Genomic DNA, 27,773 nt, shown 5'->3' with positions numbered 1-27,773 from the left:
CTATACATTCATCATACTGGAGTTAAAAACAATGTCCATTTACTGTCTAATTGGAATGCTAACAACTGTGTATCTGCTTTTTCTAGCATAAAAATTCTCTTGACTTTTTCGATGGATTTACTAGCTTAAGTAACCACTGTCGCTATGACGACGTCATGATCACTAATCCCTGCCTCTATACTGACACTGTTGATAAGGCCGTGAATTTTTGTACCTAAAAGGTCGAAAATATTTCCATTGCATGTGGGCCATCTAACTAGTTGTTCATGGTGTTTTTCAGAAAACAAGTCCAGAAGTACTCCACAAGACTGTCTGTCCATACCTCCTGCAGTGAATATAAGGACGTCCCAGTCTATACTGGGTAGGTTAAAATTGCCTCCGAGTAATACTGCTTGACCTGCACATATCCGCGCTACTGACCATAAACTTTCCATGAATGACTCTGCAACTGTCACAGCAGAATTGGGTAACAGGTAAAAACATCCAACAATTACGCATATTTCACGCAGATCTGTTATATACGTCCAGGTCATTTCACTGTCACACTCAAAGTCAACATCATATGGCGGAGATGCTGAGATGCAGATAGGCACAACAAAAAGACTCACACTCGCACGTGGTGTATGGTGGGGACAGCGGAGTGAAGTGCTGCAGGTTAGGCAGTGGGCAGGGGAGAGGGGAGAGATGAGGGGAGGGGGAGGGGTGGAAGTAGCGAAAAAGGAGAGAAATAAATTAAAAAATAAAAAAATAAATAAAAATAAAAAGACTAGGTATGGTGGTGGAATATCGTCTGTGAAGTGCTGGAATGGGAGCAGGGAAGGGGTTGGATGAGTGAGGACAGCGACTAACGAAGGTTGCGGCCAGGAGGGTTACGGGAACGTAGGATGTATTGCAGGGAAAGTTCCCAGCTGCGCAATTCAGAAAACCTGGTGTTGGTGGGAAGGATCCATATGGCACAGGCTGTGAAGCAGTCATTGAAATGAAGGATATCATATTTGGCAGCATGTCAGCAACACAGTGGTCCACTTGTTTCTTGGCCACAGTTTGTCAGTGGCCATTCATGCGGACAGACAGCTTGTTGGTTGTCATGCCTACATAGAATGCGGCACAGTGATTGCAGCTTAGCTTGTAGACCACACGACTGGTTTCACAGGTAGCCCTGCCTTTGATGGGATAGGTGATGTTAATGAACAGACTGGAATAGGTAGTGGTGGAAGGATGTATGGGACAGGTCTTCCATCTATGTCTATCACAGGGGGTATGAGCCATAAGGTAAGGGATTGGGAGCAGGGTTTGTGTAAGGATGGACGAGTATATTGTGTAGGTTCGGTGGACGGCAGAATACCACTGTGGGACGGGTGTGAAGGATAGTGAGCAGGACATTTCTCATTGAAGGGCATGAAGAGAGGTAATTGAAATTCTGGCAGAGAAAATAGTTCAGTTGCTCCAGTCCTGGGTGGTACTGTATTACAAGGAGAATGCTCCTCTGTGGCCGGACAGTGGGACTTAGAGAGGTGGTGGGAGACTGGAAAGATAAGGCACGGGAGAATTGTTTTTGTATGAGGTTGGAGGATAATTACGCTCAGCGAAGGCCTCGGAGAGACACTCGGTATATATCGAGAGGGACTGCTCGTCACTGCATATGTGACGACTACAGATGGCTTGGCTGTACAGAAGGGGTGGCAGCTGTTGAAGTGGAGGTATTGCTGGTAGTTAGTAGGTTTGATATGGACGGAGGTACTGATGCAGCCATGTCGAGGTGGAGGTCAACATCTAGGGAGGTGGCTTGTTCGGTTGAGTAGGACCAAGTGAAGCAATTGGGGGAGAAGTTGTTGAGGTTCTGGAGGAATGTTAATAGGGTGTCCTCACCTTCGATCCAGATAGCAAAGATGTCATCAATGAATCTGAATGAGGTGAGGTGTTTAGGATTCTGGGTTTTTAGGAAGGGTTCCTGTAGGTGGCTCATAAATAGGTTGCCCATAGCCGTACCCGGGATTTGTTTGCAGGTAATGCCTTCATAGAAGAAATAATTGTGCGTGAGGATGTAGTTGGTCATGGAGACTAGGAGGTGGTTGGTTTGGAATCCGTTGGGTGTTGGGGAAGGTAGTGTTCAATAACTGTAAGGCCTTGGGCACTAGGAATGTTAGTGTACAGGGAGGTGGCATCAATAGTTCTCTAATATAGTTACATTCCATCCCCTTATCTTCATTGTTTGATTCAAATTCAACATCAACAGCTACAGCACTTTTGGCAACTGCAATGAATATTTCCCCTCCTATGGCGACTAATCCGCCTTTGCGATATACACTCCACAACTCGCTAAACATTTTGGAGTTAAGGTTTCAGACAGCTCTCGGTCCCAAGAATAATTTGAGTGCAAGAAATTTCCTGGAAGGCAGTAAATTTTGGAACTGTGTTATGGATACTTAGATACTTTACTGTGAAAATGTAGATAGTCAAACCGTCTCCATTTTCTAAACAATCTGATTTCACTTTCTATGTTACCACCTAGCCTATAATGAACCCTTATGCACTCCACAAGAACTCCCCTACCTGCCTGATAGTGCACTGCTGACCTATCAAGGGGAGTGCTATAACTCTGCACCCTATAACACAGGTCCAGAAATCTGCAGCCACGACCATCACGGAGTCAACATAGCCTCTGGCAAAGAGCCGCTACTTTTCTACAAATCAGGACGTCTATCTAATTTGGGCATAATGCTGCAAATTGTGAGCTCTGCTTGCACCCTGCAAGGGAGACCAGCAGTCTTCACCGTTTCCACCAGCCCCAGTAGGAACAGAGGATGTCCTCAAAACTCAAGGCATCATAAGTGCATAGTCTGGTGCAGACTAGAGCACCCTGCAACCCAGTTCACAACAGGTGGGGCCTTCTCCACACACCAAGTGCACATTGGAATCTTTCCTGCCCTGAACATTATTTTCTTAAGGAGTTCCATAAGGTGCCTAACACTAGTGCTCTCGATAACTAGTAAACCCTTCCTCCCTTGTGTTTGCTCGGACCTGCTGAAGGAGTAGCCACCTAACTACTCACAGAGTGAATGGGCGAGGACAGACAGCCAGTCTCTACAACAACATACTGCCTCAAATGATGTGACCACGTAACAACCCACCATTCAACCTACAGAGAGTGCAGATCCTCTATCAGATATGCTGGAAGGTACCTTGACAGCAGAGCCTGTGGGCGAAACACGAGACACATGAGGTGTCCCACCATGCGACGTGCCATTTCTCCACTGCTGCCACACCCCAAAGCGACAGCCTGAAGACAGCTGACCGTTGCCATAAGCATCTCCTGCTGTTTGCAAATCGCAGCCAACTCCTCCTGCGTCCGCACATGGCACGTACACATCCTGTCCTTACAGTCACTATTACTAACATGAGAATTAAATATGAAGACAAACAGAAAAAGCTAAATACATGACTCCGTAGTCTCTAGGTGCTCCACCAATGAAGGCAGGCCGCTGATTAAGCTTCAGCCAGCAGTTACTGGCTGCCCACAAACCAAGAATGAAATCGCAGCGGTGCTACAGACTGCCGAATGCACACATTATCATCACTAGGAAGCGTTACTATTCCATTCAAATACAAGATTTGCAATGAGTTTAAGAATTAAACTTTGCAAGTACACAAAAACATAGATATAATTTAAGAATTAAACTGTGAGCACAAACACAGAAGCTAAATACGCTACTTGCTAGTTTCCTGGTGCTTCACCAACAACGGCTGATAAAGTTACACCTACATCTTCATCTATACTCTGCAAACCACTGTGAAGTGCATGTCAGAGGATACATCTCTTCTATCAGTTATTAGGGTTTCTTCCCATTCCATTCACATACGGAGCACAGGAAGAATGATTCTTTGAATGGCTTTGTGCTTGCTGATTTATTCTAATCCTATCCTCATGATTCATATGTGACCAATTTGTAGGGGCGTGTAGATATTCCTATAGTCATCATTTAATATCAGTTCTTGAAACATTGTTAGCAGACTTTCTCGGGAAAGTTGAAGTCTATCACGAGTCTGCCAGTTCACTTTCTCCAGCATCTCTATGACACTTTCCCATGAATCAAACAAACCTGTGACTATTTGTGGTGATCTTTTCCATATACGTTCAATATCTCCTGTTAGTCATATCTGGCATGTGTCCCACATACTTGAGCAATATTCTAGAACCAGCCGCACGACAGATTTGTACGCATTCTCCTTTGTAGACTGATTGCACTTCCCCAGTATTCTACCAATAAACCAAAGTCTACCACCTGCTATACCCACGACTGAACCTATGTGATCATTCAATGGAAAATCCAGGGTGGAATGCAACAATATTATGAAAAGGAAAGTTGCTATTCACCATAGTGGAGATGCTAAGTCACAGATAGGTACAACAAAAAGACTGTCAAAACTAAAGTGAATCACACAAGTTTTGGTGGCCGAAAATTGAAAGCTGTGAGTGAAGGCCCACGATTGCGCCTTCCGTATAGCTCCCTGCAGATGGTGTTCAGCTGCAACAGTAGAAGCGGAGCAGAACGAAATACAAAAATCGGCAGTGTATAGGAGAGGAGATACTGATGATCCTACTGCTAATGCAAGCCCATTGACGGCAATTAGAAAGAGTGGGACACTCAGGACAGAGCCCTGCGGAACTCCATTCTCTTGCATATGGGGTACACTATGGGAAGCACTGTCGTGAACTCAGAAAGTGCGGTGTGATAAAAAGTTCTGTATAAAAATCAGAAGTGGGCCCCGGAGGCCCCACTCATGCAGAGTAGCGAGGATGCGGTGTCGCCAAGTCGTATCATAGGCATTCATGAGATCGAAAAATATGGCAATGAGGTGTTGTCGCCGGAAAAAAGCTGATCGAATGGCATACTCCAGGTACACTGAGTTGTCGATGGTGGAACATCCTTGGTAATAACTGCCCTGGACGGAGCCAGAAGGTCCCCAGACTTTAGTAGCCAACACAACCGCTGGTTCACCATACATTCAAGCAGCTTGCACAGAACACTGGTGAGGCTAATGGGACAATAACTGTCAACATCTAGTGGGTTCTTCCCAGGCTTTAGCACTGGAATGATGACACTTTCCTGCCACTGCGATGGGAATTCACCATAGCTCCAAATGCGGTTGAAGACAGCAAGGAGGCGACATTGGGATTCCACTGACAGATGTTTCAGCACTTGCGAATGGATGCGATCTGAGCCAGGGGACGTGTCAGGATAGCTGTCATGGACACTGAGGAATTCCTACCCACTGAATGGAGCGTTATAAGGTTCAGGGTGGCGTGGATCAAAAGAGAGGTGTTGTCGTTCCAGCCTCTGTTTGAGGTGACAAAAGGTGGGGTGGTAATTCTCCGACGCAGAGATGCGAGCATAATGCTAAGCAAGATGCTCTGCAATTACGTCGGGATCGGCGGATACAGCTCCATTTTTGGAAATTCCAGGTACACCTGCTGGGTTCTGGTAGCCATAAAGTCGGCGGAGCTTGGTCCAAACCTGGAAGGGGGAGGTTCCTGTTCCAACGGTGGACACACAGCAATCCCAACACTCCTGCTTCCTTTGTTTGATGAGTAAGCGAACCTGCGCTCGAAGCCGTTTGAAGGCAATAAGGTTCTCCAGGTAAGGGTGGAGCTTATGGCGTTGGAGTGCCCGCCTAAGGTCTCTAATGGCTGCAGCGATTTCAGGCGACCACCAAGGCACTGAATTCCACCAGGGACACCCGGAAGAATGAGGGACTGCTGATTCAGCTGCGTCAACAATGGTATTTGTGGCGACATGGATCATTTCATCGATGGTGGCGTGCAACGGATATTCTATGTTGGTAGCGGATGTGAAATTGTTCCAGTCAGTCTCAGGAAGAACCCACCTGGGCATCCATCGAGATGAGGGACACTGCGGCAGGGACAGGGAAAGTGGTCACTACCACACAAGTCGTCATGTACTCTCCAGTGGATGGATGGGAGAAGGCCAGGACTGCAAACTGAGGGATCAATGGTCGAATATCTTCCATGTGCCACACTGAAATGTGTGGGTGCTCCTGTATGTAAGAGGCGAAGGTCGACGTTTGTTAGAAGGTCCTGAACATCTTTCCCACAGCCATTAACCTTGGCTCCACCCCACAAAGGGTTATGGGGTTAAAATCACCCAGGAGGAGGAAAGGTGGGGGTAGATGCGAAATGAGAGCCGCCAAAACGTAGGGTGGTGTTTCACCATCTGGAGGGAGGTAGACGTTACAGGTGGTAATTTCCTGTGTTGTCCTCACTCTGACAGTTACAGCTTCTGAATGTGTTTGAAGAGCACAGGTTCACTCCAGACAGCAGTAAGGACGGAAATACATATTCCACCTGACATTCTGTCACAGGCAGGACGGTTTTTGTAGTACCCCCAGTAGCCATGAAGGGCAGGGGTCCGCGTTGCAGGAAACCATGTCTCTTGAAGGACAATGCTAAAAGCAGGTGTACTGCTTAAAAGTTGATGTAACTCAGCCAGGTGGGGGAAAAAACCGCCGTAGTTCCACTGGAGAATGACGGTGTCTGTCGTCTGGGGTGGTATGGAGTGACCAAGGAGGCAAATTAGGCCTCAGCGGCACCTGTTGCCACCGGTAGTGTGTCCACATCCAGTACCATGGCATCTGAGGCATCAGCGAGAGCTAGATCCTCAGGGGATGGCAGAATCTCCACCTCGTCTTCGGACACACAGCCGTGGGGGAGTGCTGGTGTAGGAGGCACTGGAGGCTCACGTTTCTGTTCCTTATGGTCTTGTTGGGAGGGCTTCTCAGAAGTAGTTTCAGGGACAGAGGAAGACCATGAAGCCCTTCAACCAGCAGCCAGTGGCTCTTTCAACCACTGGCTGGTGTCCACAGGAGGGACCATTAAAGGTAGCGTCCCAAGCGACCCCTACCGCATAAGAGGAGCCGTAGGAGGCCGTTGCTTCTCCGGCTGGGGGGGAAGGGACCAATGTCCTGAGCATTTTGGGGGGGGGGATGCTCCCAAAGTAGAAGCTCTGGGAACAGCAGAAGAAGATGCACCCCCAGCCAACTGCACAGAGGAGAAAGATGGGTGGCCCGGAGTGCCCACTGGAGCAACCTTAGAGGAGGGGCGTAACGGCATCGATGGCGACGCAGTCGCGGCGGCAGCATATGAAGATAGCATGGGAACAGGGTTTAGTCATTCATATTTTAATTTAGCTCCGCGATAAGATAGCCTGTCCAGGGTCTTGTACTCCATAGTTTTGCGCACCTTTTGGAGTACCGGACAGTTCGGCGAGCAGGGGGAGTGATGCTGTCCACAATTCACACAGGTGGGAGGAGGCGCACATGGAGTATTCAGATGCAGCGAACGGCCAAAGTCTCTACATGTGGCACTGGAAGAGTACTGGGAGGACATGTGCCCGAGTTTCCAACATTTAAAGCACCGCATAGGGGGAGGAACATAGAGTTTGACGTCACACTGGTAAACCATAACCTTGAACCTTTCAGGTAATGAATCACCTTTAAAGGCCAAGATGAAAGCACCAGTGACGACTCTATTGTCTTTGGGTCCCCTGTAAACATGCTGGACGAAATGAACACCCCGCCGTTCTAAATTGGCATGTAGCTCCTCATCCGACTGTAATAGGAGGTCATGATGAAAAATATTCCCTGGACCATATTGAGGCTTGTGTGGGGAGTGACCCAAACAGGGATATCACCCAGCTTGTCACAGGCGAGTAACCTCCGGGACTGGGTTGGGGATACCATCTGAATCAAAACCAACCCACTGCGCATTTTGTATAGCACTGTCACTTCTCCAAACTTATCTTTCAGGTGTTCAACAAAAAAATAGAGGCTTCGTGCTGAGAAAAGAACACCCATCACTTCCGCTGCAAACTAAGTAACGTGGCGAGGTAAGGACCCTGTCACTCTGAAGCCCTACGTTCCTCCCAAGATGTGGCCAGGGTGGGGAACGATTTGGGGTCATATTCTGCACATATAAGTGAGCCCTCAAATGCTTAGAGACTGCTAGCGGCTGGCCACCAGCAAAAGAAGATGTACCACTTTTCATTGTGTGTCATCCGCTCTGATGCCACCCACACTGACCAAGGGCCCTCCCCATGGGTGCCACCCAGCCGCAGGATGGCCATTGCCGGGAGTCCCAATGCCCCAGGAAGATAGGCATCTACTCCTTGGCATACGTGATGAGTTAACGGCGCAGGCATCAGCAGAGCGATCCCTGTGTTGTCAGGGGGCTACAACCAACATCATACATGGTGGCCCCACCACAATGGATTGGCTACCATGTGGATATCAGGCGCAAAGAAGTCCACGGTCGTCGTCAGCGTATAAAGTGACACGAGATAATGGATGGCGGAAACTGCACACAGGAATGTATCCTCACCCAAGAGATGGAGAGTGAGCGGGACTGCAATGCGATGACGAGAAAGTGGGCTAAAGATCTCAATGCACGATGGATACAATGCACTATGTAAGGCGCCTTTCCCCAACTGGCTTGCTCTTCGGAAAAATTTGGAGGTATGGAGGTCAAACCCTACAGGGGACCATCACGTAAAGGCCAAAAGGTGTGAGACTCCTCTTAGTCACCTCTTACAACAGGCAGGATTACCAAGAGCCTATTCTTACCCCCGAACCCGCAGGGGGAGTCATCACAGGACTAATGGCAATAGTAAGAAGGATGACGCTCAGGATGGAACTCTAAAGCATACTGTTTTCCTGGATAAAGGTGTCTGACAAGGCAGAACCCACACATACCTTGAAAACTCGGTCTTTTAAGGATTGCTGAAGGAAACAGTGCATGCGGCCATGGAAGCCTCACGTGCAGAGAGTGTGGAGAATACCAGTCCCCCAGCAGATGACTTAGGCTTTCTCCAAATCGAAAAATGACCACAGTATGATATTTCCACAGAAAACCTTGCATGGCATGAGTTGACAAAGTAACGAGATGGTCAACCGCAGAATGGGGCACTTGAAACCCACACTGTGCAGTGGTTAGTAAGCTGCGAGACTCGAGCCACCATACCAGCTGGGCATAAATCACACATTCCATCACCTTGCAAACACAGCTGATGAGAGATATGGGGCAGTAGCTAGAAGGAAGGTGCTTGTCCTTACCGGGCTTAGGTATGGGTATGACACTGGCTTCACACCAGCATCTGGGAAACGTGCCCTCTACCCAGACACGATTTTACGTAAGGAGCAAAACTGCTTCCCCCCCCCCCCATCCCCCCCCCCCCCCCCCCGGCAACAGAAAGGTGCTGCAACATCTCAACACTGTCCGGCTCTGAGGCTGAGGGTAGGAATGAAGTGTAGCATGATCTAGCTACCTCATAGTAAAGGCAACATTGTCGCACACACAATCCTGAAAAGAGAAAGTTGTAGTAAAGGCAACATTGTTGTACTCACAATTCTGAGAAGAGAAAGGTACCTTACAAGCCTTCCCCACTTGTTTCTGATGGAGAAAGGCAGGGTGATAGTGGGTGCAGCTCATAATCTCTGCAAAACAGCGGCCCAAGGCATTGGAGGTATGAACTGGCTCCACTACGACATTGTCTGCTACTGTCAGGTCGGAAATTGGGAAATGGATCTCGATCCCAAAGAGCTGCCAGATGTTGGCCCACAGGACAGAAGAGGGAGTGGAACTGTCAAAAGAACTAATGAATGAAATCCAGCTAGCTTTTTTGCTATCCTGAAGAATGCAACAACAATGTGCAAGCAACTGTTTGTAAGATTTAGCCACCGTATGGTGATGGTTAAAAATGCAGATAGCACATCTCCAGATGCGAATTGTGTTGCGGCACGCCTCACTCCATCAAGGGACCAGGACATGGTGCGGTAAAGAGGAAGTGCTAAGACTAGAACTTTCTGCAGCAGTAAGGATAATGTTTGTAAGATATTCAATCTGGTCTTCGCCACTGGGAAATAATTTTCGTCGAAGGTCACCAGGGAGGAGTAAAGGCTCCAGTCAGCCTTAGAAAGCTGCCATTTGGGTGTGAACGTAGGTGGCGTAGGAGTCGGCAATCTGATAGCACACAGGAAATTGTCGCTCGAGTAGGTGACAGAGTAAACAGACCACTTGAGATGATGGGCAAGCTGAGCAGTGCAGAAGGATAGGTCCAAAAGGGAATAGGTGTGAGTGGAGTCTGAAAGGAATGCTGGTGCTCCTGTGTTAAGGTAGGTGAGGCCAAAATGATTGAGGTCAGCCAAGACGGCACCTCTCGGACAGGTTCTGGGCGAGCTCCAAAGAGGGTGGTGTGCATTAAAGTCACCAAGTTGCAGAAAGGGGTGAGAGAGTTGCCCATAAGCTGAAGGAAGTCTGCTCTGGTGACATTGAATGATAGAAGGACGCAAACGGTACAAAGGGAAAAGGTCAAGTGAGGAAGGAAAATGTGCACTGCAACAGCTTGAAGCTGAGTAGCCAGGGAGACTTGTTGACTATTAACATCATCTTGGATGAGCAACATCACTACCTCATGAGATGGAATGCTGTACTCAGGGGAAACGTCACAACAGACCAGCGTAGAGATGCAATTTTGTTTCCTGGAGGCAGATAATAAGCAGATGCTGCAATTAAAAGAGCAGCCATAAGTCCTCTGTCAGACCGAAGGCTGGGAATGTTCCATCAGAGGAGAGTCATATTGAGTAAAGGGGAGGAGGGAAAAATGAGGGGTGTCATCTCGGCAGCTGATGAGCGCCAGCCTTCGAAAACTCACTGGTACAGGCCACAAAAACTGGAGGATACTGCTCCATGAGATCTACAGAAGTGTAGGCACTTTCCCTCTGTCGATCTGCGGATTCCAGGACAGAAAAATGGTTGGCAGTGCTAACCGGTGACACGGAGGTCGGCCGGGCAAGGGTTTCGCGTGGGGCCATCACCGAAGAGGTTCTCCCCGACAGCGAAGGAGAAGACCATTTGCCTTTTTGGAGCCGTCCCAGTTGGCACAGGAAGACTCAGATGTTTGTTGGCTGGAGGGACGTAGGAAGTCTTCGCAGGAGTATTCCTTCTGTCCTTTCCGGCCCACCAGTTGGGTAACAGGTGTCTTCGCCCCGTGAGGGAAAGTTTCGTGGCTTGTTGCACAGCTAGAGGAAGAGACGAGCGTGCTAACATGACACTGGAAGATTTTACAACCACGGTGCTGAACTTGAGGTTGCATGTCTGCGTGGCCGTGTCCTTCGTGGAGCAAGATGTAGCAAGAGCAGTACTGTAAGTCAGTACTGTAAGTGCCAGATGGTAGGACACAGAGTTTGCGACTAGCCAATAACTTTTAAGTGACCAGGTAAGGCACTTTTTCCTTTAACCAGATCTCAGGGACAGCCCGCTCACTGAGATACATGGGACCACTCCGGAGGTGGTGGCATGGTCAACACTGCAGTTGATACAGTGGGAAGATGGAGGCCGACAATTGCCCTTGTGAGCATCCCTACTACCGGTTACACATATGGCCGTGTGTCAACAGAACATTCGAGTGTGGTTGTAATGATAACACTGGTAGCAGAGCATAGAGTTCGAAATGTGCGGTTGGACAGTGATAACTTCATAGCTTGCTTTGATCTTTGTTGGAGGCACCACTCTATCAAAGGTGAGAAAAAGAGTGCATGTGAGCACAAAGGCTACATCTACCTTTTTCATCATCTGATGGACTGCAATGACACCTTAGTCTCCAAAGCCAAAGTCCTATTTCATAAACGAGAGCAGGATTTCACAGGGCCAGTAATTGCATCAACATCTTTCTGAATAATAAACAGATTTACCGTAGCAAAGGACTGACAGTCTTCAGTACGTGAAAGCAGGAGGAACTGTGGTGCATCTGGGAAGGTCTTTGAATCGTTAGTCTCATTCCATTTACATTTGGTAGATGTTGACTGTGAAGAAGACGATTGGCTCATTGCGAGAAAATCCCACATGATTGTGAGCGTCTCCGATGTGTTCCTTCTGACTTGGGGCCCCTCTCAGAAGGGTGCACACTCGCCTTAGGTGAACGTTCACACCTCACATCAAATCTCCAGAACACCTGACAGGGGGACCAACTGACAATTTGGGAAGGTAACAGCTCCCTGGGCCTGGCCTGTACCAGGGATATGTGCAAACCATACCTGTCGACCCGGTGCTGAGAATTACGGTGCTGAGAATTACGCATTACCCAGTTGCCTGTTACACATCAGAAGTGTGGGCCGGCCTTCAAGAGCGCACTGGGAGGAAGAACGAAAAGAGGAACCTCAAATGTTGAAACGGACGGAGTATAGGAGAAGGGGAACGAAGAAAGAAAAGAGGAACGAAAAGCAGTAGAGAGACTGTTCCAGTGTCAGGCTACTGAAAATACAGAACACATTTCCAAAGACATCCCAGACATGTTCCCCAAGAAAGAGGAAAAAGGACAGCAAGAGGAAAAGATGTTGCTAAGGCTGGGACCCTGTGGTAGCCGAGCACGAACTTGCCAAACAGTGGCAAGCCTCCTGGGGATACAAAAAGTTTAGGTGTGTTATTGAGTCACATGTTTTTTGGAAATCAAGAAATACTGCATCTATCTGACTGCCTTGATCCAATGCTTCCAGTATGTTAGCTGAAAAGTGCAAGTTCAGGTTTACATGATCAATATTCTCAGAATCCATGCTGGTTGGCATGGAGGAGGTCATTGTGCTCGAGATGCCTCATTTTATAATATTAACAACTCTATGGAAATGAATGGATATTCGGGAATATGTTTTCAGAGGTCTCCCAGTTATGCACAGAAAGCTCGATGTAATACGGCATCAGGTCAGTGCGACAATAGTGCCAAGTGTTGCTGGACCGGCAACAAAAGCAGTTGACAGTAAGTGAAAAAGACTGTGTGTCAGTCAGGGTGCAGTCATAGTGGATTGTGGTTGTGGACTTCATTACAACATGGTCCAGTCTTCTCAGATGAGAGCACATTCTGTCTGAGTAGTGATTCTGGATGCAGCCTAAATGACAAGAGGTGGTAACATAAAATCCATCTAGGAATATGGTCACACATGATCATTTTGGCTATCCAGTTGTTATGGTGTAGGGAAGTATAATGCTGCATTCGCATACAGACCTCCAAATCTCTGAATGTGGTACGCTCATCGGTCAATGTCATAGTGACACAGTACTCCTACAGCAAGGGCCTTTTTCCAGGGGTACAATAAGCCGCAACTTAATTTTTATGGATGACAATGCATGATTTCATCGAACACCACACATGAAGCAGGTCTCGGTATGAGAGGAAATTCAGCAGATAAACTTGCCTGCCCATCCTCCTGACTTAAATCGCATCAAGCGTATGTGGGATGCTTTGGGAAGATGTACTGCAGCATGTACACAGGCACCAACGAATATCCAGCAGCTGTCAACCATGCTGTTAGAGGAATAGACACCCTATCACCAGAACTCCTTGCCAACTTGGTCGTCAGCTTGGAAGCAAGTTGCAGACCATGCACTGTCATCCATGGTGATCACAAACTGTATATAATAATAATAATAATAATAATAATAATAATAATAAACACCCATGTCCCACCTTTTGTAAAGTCCAGGTGACTTCATTGTAATTATTGTCTTTGAAGGAAAGTGTCATTTCTGTTGTCTTCTGTTCTATACTGTAGAAGTTCATTCCATGTATAATCTAAGATACATCCAACTATGTTCCTGCCAATGAAATAACGCGAAAATTACTTCTGTCCTTAAGTTTTGCACATCGATGTACTTTGACATTCTTTCAGTCATGTTATGCTTTTATGTATCTGTATGCTCCTTCATTATTTTATTTTTCACTTTCGGTGATTTGTTTTAGCAGCATGTTTCAGAATTGTGTATTTTATTGAGGTTTTGTTTTTACTGTGATATTGTCATTCTCTGGATTCCTACAAAGGCGCAATCTTTCTTTCTGTCCAGTATCAATCAAAGGTACCAAATATTTTAATAGTTGCAGTTTATTCAACATCATGAACTATTCCTGCTTTAGTAATGTTTACATTTCCTGATGTCTCGTACTGAAAATGGCCATTTTTGTAACACCTTTATTTTTAAATTTAGCATTAAAGTCTTACTATTCCATCCACAATTATCTATATAAATAAAAATTAAATGCCCATCTGCTGCTTTGCATGTTAACTGAGAATGGCTGAACTGATTTGGCTTTTTTTGTTAATAATAGTTGAATAAGATTTTTAAGGCAGGTAGAATTGGAAAAGTTATCTGGAAAATTGCACAATTTGGGAAAATCTGAAAGCGCTTTTTTTCTATGGTATTTTTGTAGGAACTCAAGACCACAAGTCACATTTCAAATGATGGATACGTGTAATTCTTTTCTGCTATGGTCCTGGAAAAGTTTTCAGGAAACAGAAATTCAGGACAATTACAAATGAAAGTCGGAAACTTCGGACAAACCTTAAAAATCATTACTGATCAATCAATATCACCAAACTAAGAGAGCTGGGGGAGGGGAGAGCAGGAGGAGATCGACAGAGAGTAAGGGGTGGAAAAGGAGGACAGAGTGTGGGGGAGTGAAGGAGATGGACAGAGATGGGGGCAGAGGAAATAAACAGAGAGGAGGGAGTAGGAGATGGTCTACTAGAATTGGAATAAATATATACCTGGGCAACACCAGGTTGTCACCTAGTTATTACATTTATGGAAATGCCATAATTTCTCTCTCTCTCTCTCTCTCTCTCTCTCTCTCTCTCTCACACACACACACACACACACACACACACACACACACACACACTAAGAAAATCAGATAAAGAGGGGCCATAGAGAATCCAAATAAATTGCTGCACAATTTAAGATAGATTAACATTTAGTAAATGTTATACCATCATCATCATCATCATCACTGGAGACATGTATCCAAGACCTGAATTACTGGAAAGGGGGGGGGGGGGGGTTTGAACAGGATACATAATTGAAAAAGATTTATATCTGAAAGTGGGGGCATCAGAAACTGTTATAAAGATGAACTTGTATGAAACAGCAGTTTCTAGCTGTGAATGATAAACAACCAGTGAGATGTGAGAGCTTCTGCCTGTACTAATACAGCTTTGGAAAAGGTCCAACTTCTCATCTTCAGTACTGAAATGTAAAAAGAAAACTAGACGGGACCTCTAACCTTTCATTTTTTGTCATCTTCAGATAGGTACTGTTTGAATACCTTACCTTTCCCATCATTTTGTCCCAAATTTTAGTGGTAATACATGCACATTGTTCAACATTTGCAAAACTTTTCATGAAAATTTGTTAAAATTTTTAGTGAACAATCAACTACCTCTGAATTTCTTCTTTTTTCCAAAATTTTCCTAATTCTTCATTTATCTATTTATCTCAAACTGAAATATTTCTCAGGCACCCTCCAATATGCATTTCTACTTAACTACATTATGTTCTCCTAGGTCAATATGTAATTCTTGTTATACAGTAGAGCTAAGAGATCTTTTAAGCATGGAAGGTCTTAACTGAATGTGTTGTAGAAGTCTGGTAATTGCATTAGTGAAATGACTGATACTGGAGCTCTACTTCTGAGTCATTAAGGAAGCAGTCTCCTACCAATTTTTCTGCCAACGAGAAAACAGTATAATGTAATACATCACTTAGGTGAAGTGATGTGTTGCATAGATTCTACTGAACAGATGAATCATGATTGCCATCCTAAAATTTTTTTAAAGTAATGTGTTAGTGTATGTATAGTATGCGTTCAGAAGAGTGACTAACACTGAATAAGAAAGGCAAATTAAGAGAACTAGAAAAAAAAGAGGGAAAAATACTAAGAAAAATTCTAAAAGTCTTGAGAAAAACAATGAAAATATAGGGATTCAAAGGAGAAATTAAAGATTTGTATAAAAATACAGAAAAAAAAACATCACACACACCATGAGGACCAGATAGCTAAAATTGTACGGACATTTAAAAAGAATAGAAGAAACACGGATTTCAAAGAAAAGTTTTGACATGTTTGATTATGTCAATAAACTAAAGAGAACTGTAGGATGGACAGAAGCAGAGAAGTAAAATGCAATCAAAACAGTTGTTGCAATTTTGTCATATGATGACACGGCTGGAGACTGTGGCTGTTATTTGAAGACAAATGTTGATGGTGTTGGGACAGCAACCACCCACAAATTTACTTTCATTTCCTTTATCCAAAGGGTACCGTTACTGGCTTTGAATTTTATGATTCATCTTCAGACGATTTACATGCTTTCCTTATATCATGTGGTGCATTTTTTACAGATTGTCGTGAAATGTCAGTTTGGAGCGTTTGTTTTCATAACATTCATCCAACAGATATGAATACATTCCTACTGCATTCTTATTGTTGCACACGTAAATTTTTCTCACTGAACACTTTAGATTTGTCACTGAAAAGATTTCTACCATGCACCACATGTTGTGATACATACAAAGAGCTTACAAACATATGAGTACCAAAGATGCTATGATATATCAAAACATTTGAAGACGCCCTATATAAATGCCTTTTACACTAATACAGAGACATTTATTTATTTATTTATTTATTTATGAGTGGATGCTGTTATATTAATTATAAAGTTGTTCCTTCTTTTTTTGTACTGTATAGGTAAAACAGTACAATATGTTACGATATATCACAGCATCTTTGATACTCATGTGTTTGTGAGTTCTTTATGTATCTAAACATGTAGTGTGTGGCAGAAATCTTTTCAGTGACAAATCTAAAGTGTTCAGTGAGAAAAATTTGTGTGTGCAACAATAAGAATGCAGTAGGAATGTATTCACATCTGTTGGACAAATGTTATGAAAACCAACGCTCCAAACTGACATCTCACAACAATTAATCTGTAAAAAAGCCACCCCGTGTTATAAGGAAAGCACGTAAACTGTCTGAAGATGAATCATAAAATTCAAAACCAGTAACGGTACCCTTTGAACAAAGGAACTGAAAGTAAATTTGTGGCTGGTTGCTGTCCCAAAACAGTTGTTATCAGAAGAAATCATATGTGACAAGAATCACTTCAGGCTAGTGATAGAAAGGGCAACATATGAAGAAGATAAGCCAAACCTTGACCACAGAGAGTGGACAGATGATTAGAGACAGGCAGTTGGAGAGAAAATGAAGAACTGGAAAGAAATGAAGAAACAGAAACATCCTAAGTCTCAAGTTGTATGCGCTTCCACAGCTGGACAAATTCATAGTTTTTAAAACAAGTATGCTGTTCGGAAGTTCCTTTCCTTTATCTGCATGTATTCTGAAGTGGGTGGAGCAGGAAATCTGCAAGCTGGGAGATAATAGCACTCTTACTATGTTTTACGGTACCTGCTGTTTTGGGCGGTTTATTTTGTGGCATCAGATCCTGCCTTGGAAATATGTTGCGCACCAAAGAAGAACTACCACGACAATCGCAATGCATCACAAGAACAGCATAAGTAGTTTCTGCTGTCATTCGAAAGAGAACGAATGTCAACTAATACCAAATGAAATTGTAACTGATACAGCTCATTTGTCAGAAGGTAGTGTACAAGGTGTTTGAGTACCATAGTGAATCAGTCAATACACAGCTGTTAAAGAAGAAGGCCTCAACGTCATTTCTTGGAAGACAGAGACCTTTTCAGCTTCCCTCTCAGAAAAAGTTGTAGGAGGAGGCGAAGTCTATATTAATGAAGACATAAAAGGTAATTCTGACTCAGCAGTATACACACAGAACTTCAGAATTATTAATAAACAATGAGTAGAAATTTATTTATGGGTGTAGCACATCATGTAACACATGGACTGAGTAGAACATCTCAACTAAAAGACATTCAATTGCAGAGTGTCTTGGACTACGAAGTGCTACCGAAAAGATCCTTCAATGCTATGACATCAGCCATTTGTATTATGACGTTAACAGCAGCCTTTACATGAAGCGGTAATTCCCTATTCCAGCTGCTGCTACTCTTCCACCAGTGGTGAGAGGTGACACAGTATGTTGCAGCAAATCCAGTGCAGTGTGTGGGATGGCAGGCATAGATGTGAAGGTGATTGATGGACTTGATGCATAAGACAGCAATCCTCCACTGTGTTGGTCACACAATTGTTGAGAAGCTAAACTGAAATACAACAAAGAGTTAGCATGGAAGAAGTTGTCCACATTTCTGGTAGCAGATGTGTTGTGGTTTTATGCACTTGCTTTATTGATGCCGTGATATTCTGTAAGTTCTGTTTCGTTACATATCTTTGTAGGCTTGACATTGTTTCCATTGTTCCATAAAATTTCAGGCAGACTGATGGATGGCAGTTGCTTGCTGCAACAATTTTTGGTGGAGACTTATCTGAGCATCTTCAGGTGTATGCACCTGAGAACACTGTGCTGAAATACTGTGGCAGAAGTTTTTACAGAACAGTCTATGTGCTAGGAAAGTTTTAAATCTCACTCTGTTCCCATTTTTCATACAATGGACCATAAAATTTCTTTCTTGAGTGAAGATACAGTATTTCTCTGCTGCACCAAGTTCAAAATTTGAGTTGCAGTAATAATCTATAAAAAGAAAAAGAAACACTTCAAGAAGAAGGATGCATTTAGGTGAAGCAACATGTCAATATAATCCAGATGAGATATTACTATTATTTCAATTAATTTAAAGCATTCAGTCATTTGAAGCAGTGAACTGTTCATATTAAACAGATATACTGCAGATCATCTTTAAATTAATAGTCGCTGATGATGGGCAACCCCTTATCCATTTATGGCACAAGTCCAAAACATCAGGAGAAGGATAGATTGCTACTCTCCATAATGATGACATGTTGAGACACACACGGGCACAATGAAAAGAGTGGTAAACACTTAGCTTTCAGCCAAAGCCTTCTTCACAAGAGAAAGTGCACACAAATTCACACAAGCAAGCACACCTCATGCACAAATGACTGCCATCTCCAGCAGTTCACACCGGATTTGGCCAAGAGCTTAAAGTGTAACAGTTTTTTTTGTTGTGCCTGTCTATAACTCAATGTGTCACCTTTACGGCGAGTAGCAACCTATCCATTTCCTAATATTGTTGATATTCCAACCTGGAGTTTCCATTGTTTTATTCTGTCATGTCTTTTTTTTTCCACACACAGATTTTTCAGTGTCCTCAAAAAAGTCTCACCCCAATAAAAGGATAATTAGATCTCAAAGTACATAAATTACAGAAGGATTTCTATTCTTCAGAAGGGAATGTATCTATGCTTAATGTTAGTGTTTGGAATAAAGAGAGAGAGAGAGAGAGAGAGAGAGAGAGAGAGAGAGAGAGAGAGAGAGAGAGGGAGGGAGGGAGGGAGAGGGGGGGGGGGGGGGGGGAGACTACAGCCATAGAACAAATTCAACAGTACTTATCAGCACAAAAACCAAAATATCTATGTTACCAAAAATTTTTAGAATGTCAAAAAACATCCATACAGCTAGTGTCTTATTAAGAACTAAATGTGTGTGAATGCTGTAAAGAGACATTTGTTATAAAGTTCATTTGTAATCTTTTTCTTTGTAACTCAGTATTTTCAGGAGTGATGCCAATGCGTTACAGAAACTGTGTCTTCTTCAGGAAAAGTCATATTTTCACCTGCCTGTACGTAACAATCATAACTATACATAATGTTGTCCATATGGCTGATACTCACTGTATTATTGTGGTTTCCTCGGTCTGCAGTGCTATTGATGGTGGCTCTTTTTCTTTCCGTTGTACTTTTATTATATCTTCGGCTGGAGGTGTGATGACTTTGGCAGATGTGCTTTCCAGAACAGTTGATCGTTCCTTCGAAAGAAAATTAAAACATCTCGTAAGTTAACGTTTCACTATATTCTCAAGTCAATCAATCTTATATCTTCTACAACATGTTTCCAATTGTCAATGAGTGACTCCATGTCGAATGGTCTAGTTTTAGAGATGTGCCCCACTGAGTCAAGTCAGATTTTGTTCTAATTTTGTGTGAAGGTCTACTAATCAATCTAGGGAAACATCATAAAAAATAATCAACTGATATAAAATTTAACCATTTTTTCCCTCATGCAACTTTTCGTATAGTTTCTTTGGAAAACTGGTGGATTCATATAGTGAAGAAGGCCTGCCCAACTTTACTTTGGTAATTTAGATGTTGGAGGCTTTTCTCTTGAACAACAGGAAATGATTGTGTGTCATTCCAACCTGGGGTTCAGTGATGTACCTATAACTTGTCTTTAATGTAAACCTATTTTGCAGACAAAATCTGAATCTGCAAAAACCTTGTTGTTGTTCATTTAAACAAGGTTCAGTCAGACAAAGAAAGTATTCAAACTGTTATCTGGAACTGAGTATTAAATCAGCTTAAGATAAAAAATAGAATAAAAGTTATTTTATTTTTTAGCCCTGGATCACACAGCTGGCATCATAATCTGTTATGACTCCTTACAAATCCATCATCATCATCATCATCATCATCAGATGATGATACTTGAACACAATGCATAATAATCCAACACTGTACAACTGAACAGGTCAGGTGAGGTGCTCACGGTATTGACGAATAAATATTGTTTGTTTGTTTTGTTTTGTTTTAGGGTGTAAAAACAACTAGGGTCATATGCTCCCATGTCAGAACAGTAGAACACAAAGAGAGGAGTTAACAACAACTACCCATTTATCTCAAATGACAGAAGAGAAGATAGCTAAAAACAGGGACTTGGAGAAAGGTCTGTAAAATGCGCCATAGAGAAACAGACATCCTGAACTAAAGATTAAATGGCCTTCGCCATATTGCTATGACAGATAAAAAGTGAAACGCCGTCAATAACCCACGCATCAGCCAACAACTCAGACGGCAAACACAAATGAGAACGTATGTGGTTGAAAAGAGGGCATTACATCAGGAAACGGCGCACCATCAAAGGTTGAGCACAGTGAGTACAAAGTGGTGAGGAGCACCACTTAACACACGGAAATGGCTAAAAAGACAAAGCCTGATGTGCAACCTCCAATCGGAATACCTAATTTTAGATATAAATTAATAGATATTAAGATAGATGTAAGGATATAATAAAAGTACAACGGAAGGAAACTGAGCCACTAGCAATAGCAATGCAGACCAAGGAAACCACAATAATACAGTGAATATCAGCCATATGGACAACATTTTGTATAGTTATGAGTGTTACCTACACACAGGACCAACCAATCGAGCTCCTCATGGCAAGAGGGCCAAGAGAAAAGACAAAGCCCGACACGTTACCTAGCTAATATGATCTCCTCGTGACAAGAGGGCCGAGAGGAGATCATCCGAGCCACTGGGAGAGGCTTAATAATTGTTCCTGTGAAGGAGGACCCATGGTGATGCCACAGGGACATCTCTTGCTGACAGATGGCAGCACAGAGATCATCAGAGGGAATGGAAGGACTAGCGGGCTTGAGGTATGAGGACTGCAGCCTCGGCAGCAGCGTCAGCAGCCTCGTCTCCTGTCAGGCTGATGTGACCAGGAACCCAAGAAAATCACACTGGCTCCATCAAGAGTGAGGAAGTGACAGATTTCCTGGACCCATTGCACTAAGGGACGGATGATGAACAGCATACTGAGGCTCTCAAGGGCACTGAGAGAGTCAGAGCAGATGGCGCAATTGATAAGCCTACATCGCCGCATGTACTGCATGGCCTGATACAGGGCAAAAACCTCAGGTGTAAATTCTAAGTGGAGTTCCGGAACCTGATACCGAAGAATGTTGGTACCAATGACGAAGGCACACCTGACACCACTTTCAGTCCAAGAGCAATAGTGTACATAAAGGTACTATCGTGAAGTCCCGTGTGAAGGTTGTGAAACTGAAGGCGATAGAGCATGGCTGGAGTAGTGTCCTTTGGAAATGAATGAAGGCCATGGTGAACACAGGCTGCCACACGAAGACAAGGTGGTGAAGGCTTCACACACACCGGAAAAGTGGCAGGTAGCATGAGTTAAGATGCCGCAGCAAGAGCCGAAAGTGAACTCCAGGAGGTAACATAGAGGGACACGCCTCATACTGGCGATCAGAGGAGTCATCGAAGGAGGAGGCGTAAGATCGGTGGCCACGCATGGCAGACAAATGGCATGAACATATGCTGAGGTGAAAGTCACAGTGGTAGGACAGTGGTAGTTCAACAGCTTTGGCATACACACTCCTGATCGCACTAGTGTAAAAGGAGCCAGTGGCCAACAGATGCCACAATGGTGGATGATATTAAGACTGCATTAAGAGGGCTGGACGTGAAGATGACTAAATGAAACACCTATAGTCTAGTTTTGAATAGACAAGAGACCGGTACAAATGGAGGAAGGTGGTACGATCTGCTCCCCAAGAAGCACCACTGAGGACATGCAGGACACTGAGGGACTGCATACAGCAGGCTGCCAGGTTAGGACGCGGAAGGACCAACCAAGCTTGCTATCAAGCACGAGCTCAGGAATTTCTTAGTTTCAATGAACAGAAGAGCAACAGGCCCAAGACATAAAGGCAGTGGAAGAAAACAACTGCACAGCCAGAAATTCATACAAGTGGTTTTGTCAGTGGAAATGTGAAAGCCATTGTCAATGCTCCAGGAGAGAGACAATCGAGACATCGCTGAAGACGCCACTCAGACAGCTCCAAGGACAATGACAATAGATGGTAAAATTGTCAACAAATGGTGGGAGACAGACCATTATAGGGTTAATGGCAATAGCAGAGAGGACAATGCTCCAGATGTAACCCTGAGGCACACTGTTTTCCTGGCTAAAGGTGTCTGACAAGGCAGAGCCCTCACATACCTTAGAAACTCGGTTTTTTAAAAATTCCTGAAAGAAATGGGAAAGGTGGCCATGGAAGCCACACGTGCAGAGCTTACAGAGGATACCAGTCCTCCAGCAGATGTTGTAGGTTTTCTCCAAATTGAAAAATAAACAGTCACAGTCTGGGATTTCCGTAGAAAACCATTCATGTCGTGGATGGATAATGTGATGAGAGGGTTAACTGCTGAACAGCGTGCTCAAAATCCACACTGTGCAGTGGTAAGTAAATTGCGAGATTCAAGTCACCGTACCAGCCAGGCATGAATCATATGTTCCATAACCTTGCAAACACAGCTGGTGAGAGAAATGGGGTGATAGCTACAAGGAAGGTGTTTGTCCTTACCAAGCTTAGTTATGTGTACGACAACCTGGCTTAGTTATGGGTATGACAGTGGCTTCACACCAGCATCTGGGAAACGTGCCCTCTGCCCAGATGCAGTTGTATGTACGAAGCAAAAACTGCCTGACCGCAAGAGAGAGGTGCTGCAACATCTGAATGTGAACATCTCCTGGCCCTGGGGCGAAGGATCGGGATGAAGTGAAAGGATGATCTAGCTCCCTCACAGTAAAGGTGGCACTGTAGCACTCATATTTCTGAGAGGAGAATGGTATCACTCGAGCCTTCTCCACTTGTTTCCGATGGATGAAGGCAGGGTGATAGCAGGAGGAGCTCAAACTCTCCGCAAAATGGCAGCCCAAGGTGTTGGAGACAGCAACAGGGTCCACTGTGACATTGCCTGCTACTGTCAGTTCAGAGCCGCTGGCCCACATGACAGAAGAGGGGGTGGAACTGTTAAAAGAACTAGTGAATCAAATCCAGCTTGCTTTTTTGCTACCCCAAAGAACACGACAACACTCTGCACACAACAGTTTATAATGAATGCAGTTAGCCATCATAGGATGATGGTTAAAAATGAAGAGAGCACATCTCCGCATGCGAATTGCGTCACGAAACGTCTCAGTCCACCAAGGGACCGGGACACTGCGATGTCAAGAGGAAGTGCGAGGAATGGAACATTCTGTGGCAGTAAGGATAACACTTGTAAGATATTCCACCTGCTCATCGAACTCGGAAAATGTTGTTCGTCAAAAGTCACCAGGGAGGAGTAAAGCCCCAAGTCGGCCTTAGTAAGCTGCCATTTGGGTTTACATGTAGGTGGGTTAGGAGTCAGCAGAAGGATAGCATACAGGAAATGGTCGGTTGAGTATGCATCAGTGAGAATGAACCACTCGAGATGATGGGTAAGCTGGACAGCGCAGAAGGATAGGTCCAAATGGGAATAGGTGTGCAAGGAGTCTGTTAGAAACGCTGGTGCTCCGTGTGAAGGCAGATGAGGTTAAGTTGACTGAGAAATTCAGCTAAGAGGGCATCTCTCTGGCAGGATCTGGGAGAACCCCAAAGGGGATGGTGTGCATTTAAGTCATCGAGCTGCAGACAGGGGTGAGGTAGCTGCCCAGTAAGCTGGAGGAAGTCTACCTTGGTGACTCTGAATGGTAGAGGGATGTAAATGGTACAAACGGAAAAGTTCAAGTGAGGAAGAAAAAGGCAAACTGCAAGAGCTTGAAGATGGGAAGTCAGGAAGATTGGTTCACTACGAACATCATCTCATGTGAGCAACATGACTACCCCACGAGATGGAACGCCATTCTTGGGAGGAAGGTCAAAATAGACTGCGAAGAAAGGCAAAAGCTCAAAGCAGTTGTGAAGATGCAATTATGTTTCCTGGAAGCATATATCAAGCAGACGCTGTGATTCTAAGAGCAGCCATATGTCCTCTTTGGTTGATGGGAGGCCACAAACGTTCCACTCGAGGAGAGCCGTAACAAGGAAAGAAGAGGAAGAAAAAAATAAAAGTATGTCACCTTGGCAGCTGCCGAGTGCCAGCCTTCAAAGACTCACTGCTACAGGGTGTAGAGACTGGACGATCCTGCTCCATGAGATCTACAGAGGCGGTGGCACCCTCTGTTGATCTGCGGAGTCCAGGACAGAAAAACGGTTGGCAGTACGAACCGGTAACACGGAGGTCGGCCAGGCAAGGGTTTCGTGTGGCGACATCGTTGAAGAGGATCTCTTTAGCAAAGGAGAAAGCTGCTTGCCTTTTTGGAGCCTTTCCAGCTGGCGAAGGAAGTCTGAGATGTTTGTTGGCTGGAAGGATGTAGGAAGACTTCGTGGGAGTATTTCCTCTATTCTTTCTGCCCTACTGGTTGGGTACCAGGTGACTTCGCTCCGGAGGCGAATGTCTGGTGGCTTGTTGCAGTGCTGGACGAGGAGGCAGTGATGTTACCATGACACTGAGCGATTTCACAACTTCAGTGCTGAATGTGAGGTCACATGTCTGCGTGGCCATGTCCTTCATGGTGCAAGATGTAGCAAGAACAGTACTGTAAGTACCAGATGGTAGAACAAAGTGTTCGCGACTAGCCAATAACTTGTGAGCGACCGGGTAATGCACATTTTCCTTTATCCAGATCTCCTGGACAGCCAGCTCATCAAGATACTTGGGACAATCTCAAGAGAAGGCAGCATGCTCACCTTTGCAGTTGGTACCGTGGGGAGGAGGAGGTGGACAACTGCCTTCGTGCGTACCTCAACAACAAGTTACACATTTGGCTCGATGGAGACAAGACATTCGAGTGCTGTTGAAACAATGACGTTGGTAGCAGCGCATCAGGTTGGGAATGTACGGTTGGACTGTGATAACTTCATAACCCGCTTTAATCTTTGACGGAAGCACCACTCTATCAAACGTGACAAAAAGAGTGTGTGTGGGCACTAAGGATGCATCTATGTTTTTCATCATCAAATGGAGGGCAATGACACCCTGATCATAGAGGTACATTCGGATTTCTGCCTTGCTTAGACCGTCAGGTAGCCTGTTGTTGTTGTTGTTGTTGTTGTTGTTGTTACGGTCTTCAGTCCGGAGACTGGTTTGATGCAGCTCTCCATGCTACTCTATCCTGTGCAAGCTTCTTCATCTCCCAGTACTTACTGCAACCTACATCCTTCTGAATCTGCTTAGTGTATTCATCTCTTGGTCTCCCTCTACGATTTTTACCCTCCACACTGCCCTCCAATGCTAAATTTGTGATCCCTTGATGCCTCAGAACATGTCCTACCAACCGGTCCCTTCTTCTTGTCAAGTTGTGCCACAAACTCCTCTTCTCTCCAATTCTATTCACTACCTCCTCATTAGTTATGTGATCTACCCATCTAATCTTCAGCATTCTTCTGTAGCACCACATTTCGAAAGCTTCTATTCTCTTCTTGTCCAAACTATTTATCGTCCATGTTTCACTTCCATACATGGCTACACTCCCTACAAATACTTTCAGAAATGACTTCCTGACGCTTAAGCCTAGTGTAAATAACACCACGGAAAGAATTCACAGTTGTATGGGCCTCAACAGGAACAGGGTAGTCGGGGGGAAGCGGTGCGGCAAGCAGTTGTTGTGCTTGAGAATCAGAAGTAGTCTCCAAACATAAAGTGCCACTGCGTAAACAAGAGCAGGATTTCACAGGGCCAGCAAATGCATTAACACCTTTCTAAATTAGAAAAAAATTTACCAGCGCAAAGGAATGACCGTCTTCAGTATGTGAAATCACAGGGAACTGTCGTGCAGCTGGGAGGGTCCTTGAATTGGGAACTTCATTCCATTTACATTTGGTAGATGTGACTGCAAAGATAATGGCTGGCTCATTGCGAGAAAATCTCCCACGATTGCCAACATCTCCAATGGCAAACTCCCCCCTCAGAGGGGGGCTCAGCTGCCGTAGGCGATTGTTCACACCTCTGGTAACAACTGCCGAACACCTGACAGAGGAGCCAATCGGCAATTTGGGAAAGTAGCAGCTCAGGCAATCACCCCTCCCTGGGCCTGGCCTGTACCTGGGGATACATGCAAACCCTACTTGTCGACCCAGGGCTGGGAATTACGCATTTTCCAGTCACCTGTTACATGTCAGACATGTGGGCCAACCTTCAGGAGTGCACAGGGTGGAAGAAGAAAAAGAGGGGCATCAAAACACCAAAGCAAAGGAAGAATAGGAGAAGGTGAATGAAGAAATGAAAAACAGTGGTGAGATTGTTCTTATGACAGCTACGGAAAATTCAGACCATTCCCAAAAACACACCAGACATGTTCCCCACCGGAGGAGAAAAAGGATAGCAAGAGGATAGACATGCAGCACGGAAGGTACAAGACGCTGCAAAGGCTGGGGTCCCTTGGTAGCTAAGCATGAACCTGTCAAAGAGCGGCAAGCCCCCTGGTGGCATGAATAAATATGTAATGCGTTCAGCTGTCATCTGATAACAAATTTTTAATAAGTCAAAATTGGTGACAATACCACTCATGTAACAGGAAGGTGACAAATTAAAAGAATTTTGTTTATGAGACAGTCATTGTGCACCCCTTCAGTAGTTCGCCAAAACTATGTGAACTGGACTGCTACACTACCAGCTTTATCTGAAGAACTACAGCTGATGGAAGCAAGTCAAAAGTCAAACACCCGATTTAGTTCCTTTTAAGCTTTCGTTCTTAAAATTCAGAAGGTCAATAACCATGACTGAAAAATTTATGCCAAATGTCAAGTTATCCATGTATAAAATGGAATAAGTATCCAAGCAGCTAGTCGATCTGACTCTAAAAAGTCACAGCAGCCAGCAGGTTCGCAAAAACGGAGTATAAGAACTGTTCTGCTCACACACAGCTGTTGTCGGCTTTAAAGAGACAAAAAACTCCTACTCATGATGAAAGCCACTGACTTATGAAGAATGTGTATATATCTTAAAAACTGCCTAACTCTGATTACTGAATGGCAGTGTCAGAGTGAAGCTCTTGTGGAATTCTGTGAAAGGAAGGAAGGCTGAAGTTTAACATCCCACCCAAAGGAGCTCAAGCAAACAGAAAGTTTTCTTTTAAAGGGGGGAGGAGGGGAAACTGAATTTTCTACTGTCTTGTTAGGAACCATCTGAGCTTTCACTTGTCATTTACAGCAA

At 44.6% G+C, this 27,773-nt stretch overlaps 1 protein-coding gene across 1 annotated transcript in view; it reads right to left on the bottom strand.

Annotated features, from left to right (window-relative positions):
- Positions 1-27,773, bottom strand: part of LOC124620689 — an 87,870-nt gene that overhangs the window by 33,099 nt on the left and 26,998 nt on the right. The window contains exon 3 of the mRNA XM_047147086.1: positions 19,626-19,759. Coding sequence (XP_047003042.1) covers positions 19,626-19,759 — 134 coding nt within the window. The remainder of the gene's footprint in view (positions 1-19,625; positions 19,760-27,773) is intronic.

Source organism: Schistocerca americana, chromosome 1 (genome assembly GCF_021461395.2).
Source record: "Schistocerca americana isolate TAMUIC-IGC-003095 chromosome 1, iqSchAmer2.1, whole genome shotgun sequence".
Classification (NCBI taxonomy): domain Eukaryota; kingdom Metazoa; phylum Arthropoda; class Insecta; order Orthoptera; family Acrididae; genus Schistocerca; species Schistocerca americana.
The sequence above is the reverse complement of the archived record's forward strand: the minus strand, read 5'-3'. Positions and strand labels throughout refer to the sequence as shown.